Source organism: Rattus norvegicus, chromosome 13, assembly GCF_036323735.1.
Source record: "Rattus norvegicus strain BN/NHsdMcwi chromosome 13, GRCr8, whole genome shotgun sequence".
Classification (NCBI taxonomy): Eukaryota; Metazoa; Chordata; class Mammalia; order Rodentia; family Muridae; genus Rattus; species Rattus norvegicus.
Window position 1 is genome coordinate 88,812,274 of NC_086031.1, and position 18,963 is coordinate 88,831,236.

General features: G+C 37.5%; 2 protein-coding genes across 2 annotated transcripts; one reads left to right on the forward strand and one right to left on the reverse strand.

The window, feature by feature from the left end:
- Positions 1 to 1,587: 1,587 nt before the first annotated feature.
- On the reverse strand, positions 1,588 to 2,529 carry Or10z1 (olfactory receptor family 10 subfamily Z member 1). Its single transcript, NM_001000911.1, has one exon. It carries the CDS (start codon positions 2,527 to 2,529, stop codon positions 1,588 to 1,590), a length of 942 nt encoding a protein of 313 aa, NP_001000911.1.
- A 15,083-nt stretch (positions 2,530 to 17,612) lies between these two features.
- Or10x1b (olfactory receptor family 10 subfamily X member 1B) lies at positions 17,613 to 18,545 on the forward strand. The gene has a single exon (NM_001000910.1). It carries the CDS (start codon positions 17,613 to 17,615, stop codon positions 18,543 to 18,545), a length of 933 nt encoding a protein of 310 aa, NP_001000910.1.
- The last annotated feature ends 418 nt before the right edge of the window (positions 18,546 to 18,963 follow it).

Genomic DNA, 18,963 nt, shown 5'->3' on the forward strand with positions numbered 1-18,963 from the left:
AATGACATGTAATCTTTTCTGTAACATTTACCTTAAGCCATTAACTACAGTGGAATATAGCAATCAGAAGATATCCCCAAAATGATTTTTCACCAGTGTCTAAATTAGTTATAAATAACCAAAATCTTTTTAACTGGCAGATTATGACATAATAGACCATCCACTTCAGTATGAGCTGAATAAAATTTTGCTATCTGCTTACATATCTCAGGTTATGTATTCTTCCATCTCCTTGATAAGTCTGGTGGATCTGGAACTTAGATTTTCAAAGCCTTCATTTTTCTTCAACCTAAGGTAATAGCTAGGATTCCTTCCTTGTGTCCTTGATTCTTTGTTCTCTCTGCTGAAACTCTTTACCCTTCCCACTCATGGGCTAGTCTTTCAGTCCACAGATATCATTCTGTTCCATTTATTGAGCTCTGTCTTCTGCTTCTCAAAAGGATCATATTGAAGTGAGGTGTAGTTGAACCATCTTCAACAACAAAATTCCCCAGGCTAACACATTTCTCATTTGTAAGACTTTCACTCTCTCTGACCAACTTAGCTGTCTCTGTAACATATCCACAGTCTCTCACCACCCAACTTCTCTTATCTTTTCTGATGGTCCAAGTTAGTTTAGAACATGTTTCATCCATTCTTTAGGAACAAGGATACTCATTAACTTAGGCAAGAAGCTGCTTCAGATCCTCACCTACAGTAATCTTTCCATGGACTAAAAGCCAACATCATAACATTATTAGAAGTAGCAGGTAACATTCAGTAAAAAATGACTGTGACTCAAGTATAGTGACAAACTCTTTATATATGTATGAAACCGTTAGTCAAACACAAAAGTATGTAATGAGAACTATTTTACAAATGATGACATTGAAACTGAAAACAGGTAAGCAACTTATCCAGCACAGCTAATTAGCTGAAGAGCTTGCTTTCACGCTCTTGCCAGAGGACTGAGAGAGTTCAACTTTATTTCTCCCTAACAATACACAGAATCATGTATAAAACACTGTACGTGGAAGAAACTGGCAAAATAAATAGCTCTGTAATGTACTCAAAAAGATAATAGGGTGCAGAGTGAGAAGCAAAAGCATCAACAAGGCTTCTGCCTACCCTGCATCTCCCAGACTATATGCTGGGAGACTATATATACATCCCAGTTTCAGACCCTGGGAGAATATTATTGATCAAATAGTCTCCTTGTGTAATCACTTTAAAATTCTCCACAATGCTCCTGGATCTTGACATCTTAGCCTTGAAGTTAAACACTCTGAAAGTCTTTCATCTTGTTTGACTCAGCTGGGAAATCAGTAATGATTTTACTGAATTAAGATAATTTCTATTTCTTAACTTGTTTTGATAATTAGGAGTGGCACCTATGAAACTGAAGGTGAATATTAAGATTTTGAGCTCACTGTGGGTTGAACACAGTAAACAGAGCAGTAAATTCTGTTTTATCCTTCCAAGCATCATGGGAGGAAAGGCAGGGGGGTGTGGGGTTTTGGTACAGCAGTTTTGTCAATTTTTTTGAAATATTTAGCCTACCAGGTCTAGGACGTGCTTATGCAAAGAAGAATGTCTCAGGTCTAGCTTTTATCCTTTACCTAGTAAATTCCCCCGGAAAGCATTTCGCAGAGCTGTTTGCACAGCCCGATTCCTTAGACTATAAACAATAGGATTAAGGAGAGGGGTTGCCACAGTGTAGGTGACAGCAATAAGTTGATCCCTCTCAAGAGAGTAGCTGGCTTTGGGTCTCAAGTACATGAAGGAGGCACAGCCATAGTGAATAACAACCACTGTGAGATGTGAGGCACAAGTAGAAAAAGCTTTTCTCCGCCCATCAGCAGAAGGGATTCTGAGGATTGCTACCAGAATATAGACATAGGAGACACTAATTAAGAAAAAAGAGACCAAGAGAACCAACAGACTGAGGATGAGGATTCCCAGCTCACTTAGTCTTGTATCCCCACAGGCAAGGCTTAGCACTGGAGGTGTGTCACAGAAAAAGTGCTGGATTTCATGGGAGCTGCAGAATGAGAGACGAAAAATGACAAGAGTCATTCCCATTCCAAAAAGGTATCCACTCAGGAAGGAGGTGCCAACTAACTGGGCACAGACAGTGGGATTCATACGGCTGGCATAATGAAGTGGGGCACAGATAGCCACGTATCTGTCAAATCCCATGACAGACAGGAGGAAGCAGTTGGTACAAGCCCATGAAGCAGAGAAAAACATCTGGGTAGCACAACCCATAAAGGAAATCACCTGTCCTCCCATAACCAGGCCAGAGAGCATTCGTGGGATGATTCCCAATGTGTAACAGGTTTCAGAGAAGGATAGAAAAGAAAGAAAGAGATACATGGGTGTGTGCAGATGGCTATCCAGTCTGATCACTATGATGATGAAGATATTACTGGTGATGGTGACAAGATACAAAGACAAGAACAAGACAAACAGCAGAAGCTGAAGCTCCCCGAAGCTGGAGAAGCCCAAGAAGACAAAATCATGCAAGCAGGTGGCATTGTTCTGTATCATTCTGAATGATAGTCCTGCCAATTCTATTGGTTCCTTCGACCATGGTAGTTGATGTATAGCCTCTTTAGATATAGGTGGTATGGGTTATCTTCTCTTTGTACCTTTGGAAAAACACACATACAAAAGAATCTTTGATTTAGTCCACAATTAAACTTTAGAGACTTTGTACTGCATTTGACACAGTAACTTATAGATCCACCACACATTCATGTATGTTATAGACAACCAATACATAAACTCCTATATGCCTATGTATATGTAGACAATACAGACACAAATGATTATGTATATTACCAATTCAAGCTATGTGTTATACCTCTTCTATTAATTACCACACTGTAAATATGTTGCACCTCTATGTAACAAATGTACATAATTTACAGATATGCAAGTTTGATAACACGTGCAACATGTATTCATCTTAACTTTATAGCTAAGGTTATACATTTAATGTTCATTGCCCATTAAAATGTATGGTAGAAGTGGAAAGATTATGGATGTTTCATAGCTAAGGCAAGAAAGGCTAAGAGATGTAACTTTTTTGATGTCAAACAGAAGCAGGACTAGAAAACAGGTTTGTTGTGTTATAATCTATAATTTCTTCTTCATAAAAAGATTATCCTCTTCGAAACCTGTGAGAAAATTATACTAACATGTGTAGACTAAGTATCTTGCTCAATATAAATTGAATATATCAGTACAATCATTCCCCTTCAAGCCATTCTATTCTTTTCAAATCCATTAGGCTGAGTGGAACAGGATTATTTTTCATTTCATCAAAATGCTGAACAATGAAGGAAGAATCACATATGGCAATGGCTGTACATCATGTATCTGTTATCCCAATGATCAGCATTCGAGCACCATTCCCCACCCCCAGATTTGCTGTGAACAAAGACATAAGTAAGATCAGTCACTGTTGTTGAAGAAAAGGAGTCTTCACTTACATGAAGAAGATCATAGTGGGACTGAGTTCTGCATTATGGAAGCCATAACAGAGGCTGCTCTTACAACACTGCTCTGCAAGAGAAAGACTTGAGGTCCATTTCGGAAGCTCCTGTTCTTAGCAGAGTGATGTCAAATTATACTAAGAAGTTTGATTCCTCCACTTTAGCCCCAGACGGTGAACCATATCTGCTTCTCTCCAAAGAGCTTCTCTCTCAGAGGATTCTGGTATCCCAGGGGGTGCTGTTTCAGGAAACACATCTAATTGTGGTTTTTATTATCAGTTGAGACTACTCTTCTGGGGAAAACAGTAGAGGGAATTGTGAACAAAGATAAGCTACAATCATAATTCAAGCTGCAATAATTTGTATATCTAGTGTGTAACAAGTATATCATTTCTATATATAAAATCTCTTTTAAAACTTGAGTCAAGGAATATAAGTCTAAATTACATTTTTGGGATAAGGAAATTGAATCCAGTCAAGTTGATAAAACTCATTCGAGATCCCATAATGAGGGACTTATGCTTTCAAATTTACAGAGAAAATGAATAATTTATAAAACATACTTAGAGAAAACATGGATTTAAATATTTCTACAGTGGACTGAGGAGCTTGTTGCAACCATTTTATTTTGTGTCCAGTCTCAAAGACATTGGGAAGACCATCCTGATCTCTTTTAAGTCAATATATTCTTTTAACCTAATCTTTCCCTTGTTTGATGTGTATCTTTTAAAAAGTAGCATAACCTATTATGATTTCCTTTATTTTTCCTACAAAGCTGAAACTTCTGTATCCAGATTTATATCTGCTACTCACCATGTGAAAAGAATGAACCCCACCCCCCAAAGTCAGGCAAGAGTAATCATTGCATATGACAGTTTAAAGATACATGTCTCTTCAGTATATTTTTCAGTGGTATAAAGTCCTATTCTCTAATACAATGGAAAAAATACATGATAACCTGAGTTCAACATGAGAATGATTCAATTTTATTTTATGGATTAAATGATTAATATTAATAAAATGTTTAAATACATTTTATGGATTTAGTATAATATTTAAGGATTATTATTATTACCTCTATTTGAGAGTGAAAACTAAGGCAAAGAAAAGTTAAATTTAATGACTAAAATATGATTTTATGATAAGAAGCCAACTGATAACATAGTAGCAAAAGGACTCTAGAAGCCATAATAAAAATATTATCTGTTCCACCCCCTTAGAAGGCAATGCATCTGGTGACCACACTATTCTCTTGCCTGTTTTGTGTTCCTCTGTGCCCTTTGCTAGCAGCATAAAATACTGAACCTTGGGCCTAAGGCAAAGCCCGCTCTTAAGACCTCCCTTCCCATACCTAGAGAAAACTTGACTCCCAGGTCTGTCAAAACCAGGTTCACAGGTGAGCACCCTCTACCCTAATACCTAGGCTAACTAGGACACTCAGGGGCCCCAGTGGACACAGGATGTATCTGCTCTGCCAAAGACACATCATCCTCAATTCACAGCTGGGCCCCAAAGCAGATTGAGTGTTCCAGCCACCATCCCCAGAGATAGCTCAACTCCCAGGATTTCCATCATAACTATGCTGGCAGAGACAACCTGACTCAAGAAGGCCCATCATAACCAAGCTCACAGGAGGGACATTAAGGCCAATTACCACCTGAGATAGCCAGATGGTGAGAGGCAAGTGCAAGAACATAAGTAACAAAACCAATGCCATTTGGCAACATCAGAACTCAGTTCTCTCACCACAGCAAGCCCTAGATACCTTAACACACTTGAAAAGCAAGATTCTGCCCTAAAATCCCATCTCATGAAGATGATAGAGTGCCTTGAAGAAGACATAAATAACTCCCTTAAAGAAATACAGGACAGATCCCATCCCACAATGCCCTGCTCCCAAATCCTGTGGGAAAGAGAGCTGTATACCCAGAAGTGTGGACAATCCTGAGGCCACAGGAGAGACTGCTACTTCTCCCCACTTTTGCCCACATCCCTGGCCTAAGAGGAAACTGCATGGTACCTCTGGACACAGGAATGTAGGAGAAGTCAGTGACAGGAGCTCAGAGTTCAAGTCTGTGGCCAGAACTGAACTGAACCAGTCAAATAGCTTCCTGCACCCAATTCCCATGGAGGAGAGAGCTGGACCCTCAGAAGCGCGGACACTGCTGAGAAATCAAAAGAGATTACACTCTGCCCACATTCCCCACCCAAGACGAAATCGCCTAGTTTCATCTATGCCATCTGGGCACAGGGATCCAGGAGCAGTCAGGAGCAGGACCCTTCCAGTTCCTGCCTGCTCTGAGAGCTGAAAGCCAGTCACCAGGAGGGACTACACACCTGGAAGCAGAACACGCTGTTCCCAGAACCAGCTGAAAGAAAAGAGGAAAACAAGTCTACAGGAGGGTCAAAACCAGCAAGACACGTGAACACCAGGGATAACCTGATGGTGAGAAGCAAGTGCAGGAACCTAAGCAATAGAAATCAAGACTATGTATCATCAGAGCACAGCTCTCCCACCAAAGAAAATACTGAATATCCAAACATGCCAGAGAAGCAAGATTTAGATTTAAAAATCCCATTTTATGATGATGGCAATGGAGGACTTTAAGAAGGACATAAATAATTCCCTTAAAGAAATACAGGACAACACAAGTAAACAATTAGAAACCCTTAAAGAAGAAACACTAAAATCCCTTAAAGATTTACAGAAAACACAAACAGGTGAAGGAATTGAGCAAAACCGTCCAGGATTTTAAAATGGAAATAGAAACAATAAAGAAAGCATAAAAGGAGACAACCCTGGAGATAGAAAACCTAGGGAAGAGATCAGGAATCCTACATGCAAGCATCACCAACAGAATACAAGAGCTAGAAGAGAGAATGTCAGGGGCAGAAGATACCATTGAAAACATTGACATAACCATCAAAGATAACGTAAAGCACAAAACGTTCCTAGCACAAAACATCCAGGAAACCCAGGACACGATGAGAATATCAAATATACAATAGATATAAAAGAGAGTGAAGACTCCCAACTTAAAGGGCCAGTAAATATATTCAACAAAATTATAGAAGAAAACTTCTCTAACTGAAAAAAAGAGATGCCCATAAACATACAAGAAGCCTACAGAGCTCCAAATAGATTGGACAAGAAGAGAAATTCCTCCCCTCACATAATAGTTAAAACACCAAATGCAAAAAACAAAGAAAGAATATTAAAAGCAGTAACAGAGAAAGGTCAAATAACATACAAAGGTGGACCTGCAAGAATTACAGCTGACTTCTCACCAGAGGCTATGAAAGTCAGAAGATCCTGGACAGGTGTCATAAACACCCTAACAGAACACAAATGGCAGCCCAAGCTACTATGTCCAGCAAAAATCTCAATTAACATAGATGGAGAAACCAAGATATTCTATGACAAAACCAAATTTACATAATATCTTTCTATGAATCCAGCCCTACAAAGGATATTAGATGGAGAACTCGAACACAAGGAGGAAAACTATACCCTAGAAAAGGCAAGAAAGTAATTTCCTTGCAAGGAAACCAAAAGAAGAGAGACATACAAACATAATTCCACCTCTAAATATGAAAATAACAGGAAGCAACTATAACTATTCCTTAATATCTCTTAACATCAATGGACTCAATTCCCCAATAAAAAGACATAGACTAACAGACTAGATATGTAAAGAGGACCCAGCATTTTGTTGCATACAGGAAACACACCACAGAGACAAAGACAGACACTACCTCAGAGTAAAAGACTGGAAAACAACTTCCAAATAAATGGTCCAAAGAAACAAGTTGGAGTAGCCATTCTAATATTGAATAAAATTAACTTTCGACCAAAAGTCATCAAAAATGATATGAAAGGGCACATCATATGCATCAAAGGAAAAATCCACCAAGATATCCTCTCAATCCTAAATATCCTAAATATCTATGCTCCAAATAAAAGGGCACCAACATTATTAAAAGAAACCTTACTAAAACTCAAATCATGCATTGTACCTAACACATTAATAGTAGGAGACTTCAACACTCCACTCTCATCAATGGAGAAATCATGGAAACAGAAATTAAACAAAAACATAGAGAAAATAACAGAAGTTATAAACCAAATGGACTTAACAGATATTTATAGAACATTTCATCCTAAAACAAAAGGGTATACCTTCTTCTCAGCACCTAATGGTACACAAAACAGGCCTCAAGAGATACAGGAACATAAATATAATCCTATGCATCCTATCAGACCATCACGGACTAAGGCTTGTCTTCAATAACAACAAAAACAACAGAAAGCTCACATATACATGGAAGTCAAACAATGCTCTCTACTCAGTGATAACTTGGTGAGGGAAGAAATAAAGAAATTAAAGACATTTTAGAAATTTAATGAAAATGAAGGCACAACAAACCCAAACTTATGGCACACAATGAAAGCAGTGCTAAGGGGGAAAAAATGAAAGTTCTGAGTGCCTCCAAAAAGAACAGAAGAGAGCATACATTAGGAGCTTGACAGCACACCTAAAAGCTCTAAAACAAAAAGAAGCAAATACACCCAAAAGGAGGAGTAGAAGGCAGGAAATAATCAAACTCAAGGGTGAAATCAACCAAACAGTAACAAAAAGACTATACAAAGAATCAATAAAACCAGGAGATGGTTCTTTGAGAAAAATCAACAAGATAGATAAAACTTTAGCCAGACTAACCAGAGAGAGTATCTAAATTACCAAAATCATAAATGAAAAGGGATACATAACAGAATCTGAGGAAATTTAAAAAAAAATCAGGTCCTACTAAAAAAGCCTATATTCAACAAAACTGGAAAATCTGTATGAAATGAACAATTTTCTAGACAGATACCAGGTACTAAAGTTAAATCAGGATTAGATAAACAATCTAAATAGTTCCCATAACTCCTAAAGAAATAGAAGCTGTTATTAAAAGTCTCCCAAGGAAAAAAAAAGAACAGGAGCAGATGGGTTTAGTGCAAAATTCTATCAGACCTTCACAGAACACTTAATACCAATACTGTTCAAACTATTCCTTAAAATAGAAACATTAGGAACTCTATCGAACTTGTTCTATAAAGCCACAATTATGTTTATAGCTAAACTACACAAAGACCCAACAAAAAAAGAGAACTTCCAACCAATTTCCCTTATGAATATTGAAGCAAAAATACTCAATTAAATTCTCACAAACTGAATCCAAGAACACATCAAAAAGATCATCCATCATGAACAAGTAGGCTTCATCCTAGGGATGCAGGGATGGTTAAATATACAAAAATTCATCAACATAATCAACTATATAAACAAACTTAAAGAAAAAAAACCACATGATCATTTTATTAGATGCTGAGAAAGTGTTTAACAAAATTCAACACCCCTTTATGGTAAAAGTCCTGGAAAGATCAGGAATTCAAGGTTCATTCCTAAACATAGTAAAAGCAATATGCAGCAAACCAGTAGCTAATATTAAACTAAATGGAGAGAAACTGGAAGCAATCCCACTAAAATCAAGGACTAGACAAGACTGCCCACTCTCTCCCTACTTATTCAATATAGTACTCGAAGTCCTAGCCAGAGCAATCAGACAACAAAAGGAGGTCAAAGGGATACAAATTGGAAAGGAAGAAATCAAAATATCACCATTTGCAGATGATATGATAGTATACTTAAGTAACCCCAGAGTTCCATGAGAGAACTACTAATCCTGAGAGACAACTTCAGCAAAGTGCCTGGGTATAAAATTAACTCAAATAAATCAGTAGCCTTCCTCTACTCAAAGGATAAACAGGCTGAGAAAGAAATTAGGGAAATGACACCCTTCACAATATTCACAAATAACATAAAATACCTCGGTGTGACTCTAACCAAGCAAGTGAAAGATCTGTAGGACAAGAACTTCAAGTGTCTGAAGAAATAAATTGAAGAGGACCTCAGAAGATGGAAAGACCTCCCATGCTCATGGACTGGCACGATTAACATAGTAAAAATGGCCATTTTACCAAAAACAATCTACAGATTCAATGCAATCCCCATCAAAATACCAATCCAATTCTTCAGAGAGTTAGACAGAACAATTTGCAAATTCATTTGAAATAACAAAAAACCCAGGATAGCTAAAATTATCCTCAACAATAAAAGGACTTCTGGGGGGATCACTACCCCTGAACTCAAGCAGTATTACAGAGCACTAGTGATAAAATTTGCATAGTATTGGTACAGAGTCAGACAGGTAGACCAGTGGAATAGAATTGAAGACACAGAAATGAACCCACACACCTATGGTCACTTGATCTTTGACAAAGGAGCTAAAACTATTGAATGGAAAAAAAGATAGCATTTTAAACAAATGGTGCTTGTTCAGCAGGAGGTTAGCATGTAAAAGAATGCAAATCAATCTATTCTTATCACCCTTATAAAAGCTGAAGTCCAAGTAAATCAAGGACCTCCACGTCAAATCAGATACACTCAAACTAATAGAAGAAAAAGTGGGGAAGACTCTTGATCACATGGGCACTGGGGAAATTTTCCTGAACAAAACACCAATGGCTTATGCCCTAAAATCAAGAATGGACAAATGGGACCTCATAAAACTGCAAAATTTCTGTAAGGCAAAGGACAGTCATTAGGACAAACCTGCAACCGATATATTGGGAAAAGATCTTTACCAATCCTACATCTGATAGAGGACTAATATCCAAAATATACAAAGAACTCAAGAAGGTAGACTCCAGAGAACCAAATAACCCTATTAAAAATGGGGTACAGAGATAAACAAAGAATTCTCAGCTGAGGAATATCGAATGGCTGAGAAGTACCTAAAGAAATGTTCAACATCCTTAGTCATCAGGGAAATGCAAATCAAAACAACCCTGAGATTCCACCTCACACCAGTCAGAAGGGCTAAGATCAGAAACTCAGGTGACAGCAGATGCTGGTGAGGATGTTAAGAAAGAGAACACTTCTCCATTGTTGGTGGGATTGCAAACTGCTACTCTGAAAATCAGTCTGGATGCTCCTTAGAAAATTAGACATTGTGCTACCTGAGGACCCAGCTATACCTCTCCTGGGCATACACCCAAAAGATGCTCCAACATACAACAAAGACACATGCTCCACTATGTTCAGAGCAGCCTTATTTATAATAGCCAGAAGCTGGAAAGAACCCAGATGCCCTTCAACAGAGGAATGGATACAGAAAATGTGGTACATCTACACAATGGAGTATTAGTCTGCTATCAAAAACAATGACTTCATGAAATTGATAGGCAAATGGATTGAACTAGAAAATGTCATTTTTAGGGGGGTAACCCAATAGGAGAAAAACACACATAGTATACACTCACTGATAAGTGGATAGTAGCCCAAAAGCTCGACTTACACAAGACCACATGAAGCTCAAGAAGGATGACCAAAGTGCAGATGCTTCACTCCTTCTTAAAGGGGGGAACAAATATTTTCATAGGAGGTAGTATGGAGGCAAAGTTTAGAGCAGAGACTGAGGGATTGGCTGTTCAAAGCCTGCCCCACATGTGGGCCATATGTCTACAGTCACCAAAACTAGTTAAGATTGATGAAGCTAAGAAGTACATGCTGGCAGGATCCAGATATAGATGTCTTCTGAGAGACACAGTCAGAGAATGTCAAAGACAGAGGATAATGTTAGCAGCAAACCATGAAACTGAGAATTGGACCCCTGTTGGAGGAATTAGAGAAAGGATTGAAAGAGCTGAAGGGGCTTGCAACCCCAGAAGAAAAACAGTGCCATCCAAACAGAGCTCTCAGGGACTAAACCACTACCCAAAGACTATACATGGACTGACCCATGGCTCCAGTGCATGTGTAGCAGAGGATGGCCTTGTTGGGCACCAGTGGAAGGAAAAGCTCTTGGTCCTGTCAAGGTTGCACCACCCCCCAGTGTAGGGGAATGTCTGGGTGGCTGGAAGGGGTTGGTGGGGAGGGGAAAACCCTTTAAAAAGAAGGGGAAAGTGATGGGAAAGGGAGCTTATGTTCCAGGAAACTGGGAAAGGGAATAGCATTTGCAATGTAAATAAAAATATCCAATAAAAAGGAAAAAAAAGTAAAGCTCATAGACAACATCATATGTAGACAAAAACTTGAAGTAATCCTATTAAAATGAGGAAAAAGACATGGTCCATAATCCTTTTCAATATAGTGCTTGAAGGTTTATACAGAGCGATATGATGATAGAAATTAACAAGATACAAACTTGAAAAGAATTCAGATTACCTATTATTACCAGAAAAGATGGAATTGCATAATAGATCCCACCAGAAATTTTCTAAACGGAATCATTTTCATCAAACTGTCAGAATACGATAACATCTTATAAAACCAGTAGCTTTACTACAAACCAAAAACAAAAATGCTAAGAAAGAGATCATAAAAACATTGCCATTCACAACAGCCTCAAAATATATATCCCAAAATGAACCTAACCAAGATGGTAGTTGTACAATTAAAACCTTAATCCTCTAAATAGTGAAACTGGGATTACAAAAACATAAAAGAACTTCCATGATTATGCATTGATAGAATTAATATTGAAAAAATTACCATACATCCAAAAGCAATTTATACATTCAATGAAATCCCAATCCAATTCTATGTGACATTATTTACAGAATCTGCAAAAAAGTAAACTTCTTATAGAAGAACAAAAGTCCCAGGGAAGCTTCAACAATTCTCAGCAATACAGCTGTACTGAGGGGAATTGCATACCAGATTTCAAGCTAAGTTAGAGAATAATAGTAATAAAAATAATGATAGGCATAAAATGGGCCTTTTGGTGAATGAAAGAGAATAGAGGACCCAAATATTATAACATGTAATAACACCCATCTAGAATTTGAAGAAGTTAAAAATATACAATGGCTCAAAAACAAATCTTCAACAAATAATGCTGAGAAAACTGGAAGCCCACAGGGGAATAATGAAGTAAGACCCATATCTATTCCCCCTACAAAATTAACACCAAAATGATTCACAAATTTGAAAGTGAAACCAGAACATTGAATCTGATAGAAGAAAACAGTATCTACAAGGTACAGGAGTAGAAGGTGAATTCTGAATGGGACTAAATTAGCTCAAAAAATAAAGTCAGAATTTATCAAACAGGCCCCAAGCCTCTGTACAGTAAAGGAAACTACCTATTTAATAAAGAGAAAGCCCACAAGGTGGGAGATAATCCTTGTCAGTTAACCATCTAATAGAGGATTAGTATTTAGAAAATAAAAACAAGGCACAATAAGTCAAGAAAACAATTAACAAGGAGTAATTATCTGGAAAAATTCTCAAAATAAGAAATAAACTTGGCGAGGATATTAATTTAAATGTATGCAGCATCCTTAGCAGTCTTAAAAACTCAAAACAAAAATACTGAATGATTTCATCTTGCTCGAATCAGAATGGCTTAGACCAAGAAAACAGATGACAACAAGTGCTGATGAGGATGCTGGGCAAGGTCAACACTCATTCACTGTTTATGGCAATAACCTGTTTTAGCCACTGTGAAAATCAGTGTGAATTCTCAAAGAGCAAACACTAGATCTATCATATGACTAAATTACATGACTACCTGCCCTATTCGCAAGGAACTCAACAACCTAAACAGAGATAGTCCAGCCATACTCATTGCTATTTTATGTACAGTACAAGAAATAGAGGTCTAGATATCTTTCAACTGATAAATAGATAATTTAAATGTGTACATATGCTTTCATTTACATTAGCCATCCACATAGCAATTTAGTAGAGACATATTGCTAAATTTTCATGTAACTACCTAATGCTGAATGTCCTTTCAAGGACTTACATTGTGTAGCTGTTTTCAGTCCTGTCATAAAGTTTGGTTTAAGGCAGTGTCTTCACCAATGAAAGTGAACTAAATGTTCATTAGTATTCTCAACTTTATTTAGGCTTCCTGCCAAAACAAAATTGAGCAAGTGGCAGAAAAATTTTCTATGGGTATGATGAATTCTGCATGCCCCAAACCCCGAAGGATTTGCAGAAATGTTTCAAAGTCACATGTTACACAAAGCCCTATAACTAATGAGAGCAAATTATAAAGTTGAGAAAGAAAGTTTTCTTCCTTCTCTGATGAAAGACAACAGGGACCTCCAGGGCTCTCCTAACCAGAGCCACACAAACCTCAAGAGGTAGGAAATGGCAATCATTGATAACAATCACAAAAGATCTCACACTGGCAGAAACCAAGGCTCAGCCAATCGCCATTTAGTGGGTGATTACAAATGAGCCCAGCATCATTTAATCTCATGTCACACAATTCTTGAGTCACGGGTAGATTAAATCTACACAAACTAGGAAAACCTTGATCTTTCTTATGGCACAAATTGAAATACAAAAGATGTAGCCACTTTCTTTAAGGTCACTAAACAATCAGTAATAAACGGAAGAGTCTGACCCTAAAACCAGTAGTTTATATAACTCAGTTATTATTTCATTTGAGTGAAGAACGACACATGCGGCTACAAACACCATGGAGAATATCTTTCAGAACTTTCCAGTAGCAGTGATATCCTTTGTAACCTAATGAAGCAACAAGGTAGGAAAATTTCCACATCCTGTGACTGCTCTCTTTTATTAATAATGAACTGTCTTTACTCATCATTTCCCCTTAAAAAATGGACAACGTGTATGGCTCTTTTGTGGAAATGATAAACAAATTAAAATCGACACAAGTTGATTAACTTCACAGAGAGGTGAAAATGAATTGAGATTCAATAGCCTCTTCCTAATTTTACAGCTAGAGTAGAGAGAGAGTGTAGAAGCCAAAGTGTGGTATGATATTTCATACAGCACAAGTCCAGCACAAAGTTCTGACCATATAAGGATAGGCCCATTGGGAATGTATAATGATTCTTGTTTGCAGTTCAGAGTATTCCAATCTTTTAACCTATTTTGTATCTTATTTTTAATTTTTAAAATTTATTCTTATTTTTATTTTATTTATAAGGGGTGTGTGTGTGTGTGTGTGTGTGTGTGTGTGTGTGTGTGTGTGTGTGTGTTTAGGTCATGTGTATGTAGTTCAACCCAAAGGAATCCAGAGCGTATCAGATCTGCTAGAGCAATACTTATAGGAATTTGCACAGTGCATAACATGAGTGATAGGAACAGGAATGGACCTAAGGAGGAGCAGCAAATGCTCAAAAGCACTGAGCCATCTCTCAAGCCATGGTGTTAAGAAAAAAATAAAAGGACAGGACTTCACACTGCTGTGCTTTCTTCTATCCGTCCTATCCTGAAACTCACTGTTGAGCCTAGACGGGCTTTGAACTCACACAACCCTCCTGTCGACACATACATACTATCATACTTGGGTTTTCATCTCAACATACTTACAAAATAAGAACGGCCTTACAAACAACACATACCACGAGTGTATTATAGAATGAGGTCAAACATGTTGAATGAAATCTAACATTTACTTGCATATACTATGTTATGGAAAAAATCACAGGGTTTGTTCTAAAGACACAGAAACTAAACCAGCTTCTTGTCTTGTAAGTATGTTCTATGATATCATTGATACAGCACTTGAACCCTTTGGATTTAGAATACTTAGAGTTGAATTTATTGTAGAGTTGCTGTAAAGTGAAAGTATAAGTGCTTTGGTGTATAAGAAAGTTGGAATAAATATGTAAGAAATGTTCCATCTCTTCTTGGAAAAAAATGTGTTTCTGTGTCTTAGGGAAAATGAGAGGGCTCTAGTAGGATTTAATTTTCCTTGGGAGAGTGGGACGAAAGCCCTAAATACTACAGAAAACTAATCAGAGAGGAAGTGGAAGAATTACTTAAAAGCAAATTTTGAGATCAGGAAGAATGACACGACAGCGAATTCAATATTAAGGAGCCTTATAACAAATAACTCACAAAGAAAGCCCTCATTTCCAAAAAGAAAAAAAAGTACCAATATCATACATAACCTTAGCCAAACAAACAGAGAAAGGGGGGTTTACATAGACTAAGATACTGAGACAAGGAAACTAAAGAAAAGTAGAAGGAAAAAGCAAGGAAATTTTCAGAATGCTGTCCATGGAAGCCAGGGAATTCAGAATGATCTGAGCAATTTTAAGAAGACATAAGAATCAAAGAAACATATAAGTGTTTTTCTATAAGAAAAATAGAATGAAAGGAAGCTATAAGGTGGAGTCCACAGGGTTGTACATTCTCCCTGTTACTGCTTATATGTTGACAATATATTGCTATGCCTCTTCTGACAATAGCAAGACAGGTTCTTCCATAAGAAGATTAATGGAGCCTGAAATAAATTTAAGCACTACGGAAATTCTGTTATTCTACATGTTCAAAATCACAGTAGTGAAAAAATAAAACAGACACTATTTCCATATTAGTCATGTTCTTAGCCTTAGCTTATCTTTGCATTTATTGGAACAATTGTCTTTACTGTTGTTGTTTTCCATTAATTTGTAAATAAACAATGGATAGATAAATCCATTTTACATCTTAAAATTACTTGCCCTTGCCAGTCCCCTGTCTCTAAGAAGAGGAGGTATCACCTAAGACTGGCATAATGAGTAACTGCGGGACTAGGTGCATCCTTTACCATTGAGTTCAGACAAAGTGGACCAGTTAGGGGAACAGGATACACAGACAGGCAACAGGGTCTGGGACAGCACACACTCCAGTTGCCAGGGGACCCACATAAAGATCAAGCTGCACATCATTATATATATATATATATATATATATATATATATATACATATATAGATAGATAGATAGATAGATATAGATGATATAGATATAGATATAGATATAGATATAGATATAGATATAGATATAGATATAGATATAGATATAGATATAGATATAGATATAGATATAGATATAGATATAGATATAGGTATAGGTATAGATATAGATATGGGTGGGCTAGGCCCAACCCAGGTTTGCTCTTTGGTTGGTGATTCAGTTTTGGGGAGGCCCTACTGGTCTCAAGGGTGTGTTGATCTTTCTGTGAAGTTTCTGTCCTCTTCAAGTTCCTCAATCTTTCATTCACCTCTTCAAGAAGGCTCCCCAAGCTCCATCCAAAGATCCTACACTGTCTCGTAAGGACACTTGTTCAAATATGTTCTTGTCTTCTTAAAGTGTCACCTTGAAAGTCACTTTGAGGAGTAGAGCCTTAATGATAACGGTCACATTCTTGAAGGGGAAAATATTGGAAAGTAGAAAGAATGTTGACAAACAATGTGATTCCAATTACAAATATGCCACTTCCTAGATAGAATTATTTCAAAAGAAAGTTAATCTCAGCTGTCCTACAAGGAACACAGCTGTCGTATGCTCCTCATATTTATGCAATGAAGTGAAAAATGGATAAACATTTGAAAGAATTTGGGGAAATAAAGGCTTCATAAGTGCTAGTTATCAAATATGTTGAAATGTGAGACGAGAAAAATAGCTCTTCCTAATAGGAAAGTGAATATATCAATTATATAGCAAGCATCATGCTGTGGAAGTTGGGGAAATGAGATTAAATGGATGAAGAATTACTGAAGAATTCACATGGAGACTTCACAGCATTTGTCTTTGGGTGATTAGCTTGCCATTTAAAAATAGACATGATCTCAGTTGCCTCCTGTTTCAAGCTTACATACAGAATCTTTATTAATCTTGGACCTCTAGCTAACTCTTGTGAACCCTAAGAATCCTGGGCATCCTAATGTCCATCCAGCTCTCCCTTTGTGTGTGTGTGTGTGTGTGTGTGTGTGTGTGTGTTTGATTTAATGACTTAAGACCTTGATTTTTTCTTCAAGTAGGAACAATGACTGCAGATATTTTCAGCATGTTTGTCATTACCCAAGGCTAGTCCCAAAATTACTAGAAAATCAAGTTTCAGACTTTACTGAAGAGACATTATATAGGAATGGATGCATAACTGGGAAATCATATCCTCTACATACCTGGATGAATTTTGCTAAACTGAATGGAAAATTGAGTGTAACCTTATGATGTTTTCTATAAATACCATACATTTTATTTGAATAAATTAAAAAATATGAGAATCAAAAATTTATTTGTGCTTTCACATTTCAGAACCCCAAGCAATGATGATCAACCAAACAATCTTAAAGGAATTCATTCTTGTAGGCTTCTCTGTTTACCCACATGTACAGACCGCTCTCTTTGTGATCTTCTTTTGCCTGTATATGTTCACCCTTGCAGGAAACCTAGTCATCATGGGTTTGACTTGGGTGGACAGATCTCTCCACGCCCCTATGTATTTCTTCCTCAGTGCGCTATCGTTCTCTGAGACCTGCTATACCCTGACTATCATCCCCAAGATGCTGGTGGATCTGCTGGACAAGGACAGCCACATTTCAGTCACAGGCTGTGGCTTACAGATGTGTTTCTTCCTTGGAATTGGAGGAACAAACTGTATCCTTCTCACTTTGATGGGGTATGACCGTTTCCTGGCCATCTGCAACCCGCTCAGATATCCTCTTCTGATGACCAATGTTGCATGTGGACAACTTGTGGCCTCTGCTTGGGTTGGAGGCTTTTTTATTTCTCTAATCGAAACAACACTGATATTCAGGGTGCCTTTCTGCATACCTAACCTCATCAGACATTTTTTCTGCCATATGAGGGCAGTTCTGAGGCTGTCGTGCACAGACAGTAACTTCACAGAATTCATTGTAACACTGATGTCCGCGTCTGGTTTGCTGGGTACATTCCTGCTCATTCTCCTGACCTATGTGTTCATCCTTTCTTCTGTCCTCAAGATCCCTTCAGCTGAGGGCAAACAAAAGGCATTTTCCACCTGTGCCTCACACCTCACTGTGGTCATCATCCACTTTGGTTTTGCATCTGTTGTTTATCTGAAGCCAGAAAACTCTGGGGGAGATGACACACTCATAGCTGTTCCATATACTGTCATTACCCCTTTCCTCAGTCCCATCATATTCACACTCAGAAATAAAGATATGAAGAATGCTTTTAAAAAGATCATGAGGAAGACAGTAATCATGAAAAAATAATCTTAGGCTGTTACTGTTAATACATTATTTCTTCATTATTCAGTGGAGAATTTGCTATGTCACCTCTATAGAATGGCTTGGTTATAGGAACAACCACTTAGGGTTTCACATGAGCTTTTTCAGGTATTTTCTAATTTTGCTCAGGAAGTTAAACAATCTCTATATTCCCCTTTGTTCTGCTGGTACGGGGATTCTGCCAATTAATTTCTGTGATTTTTCTGGCATAGTTTCTAATGCCTTTGGTTAGAATTTCCAGTAGAAAAACTAATTCTTGTAGGAGATTTATCTTGTAAAGCCTAAAGACCAGCTATTTGTGCAAACATAGATATACATAGTTTATATACACTCACAATCGCACAGACCAACATTTCAAGTATTCATGGCACACTGATGACTGATTAATAAATATTTTAACAGT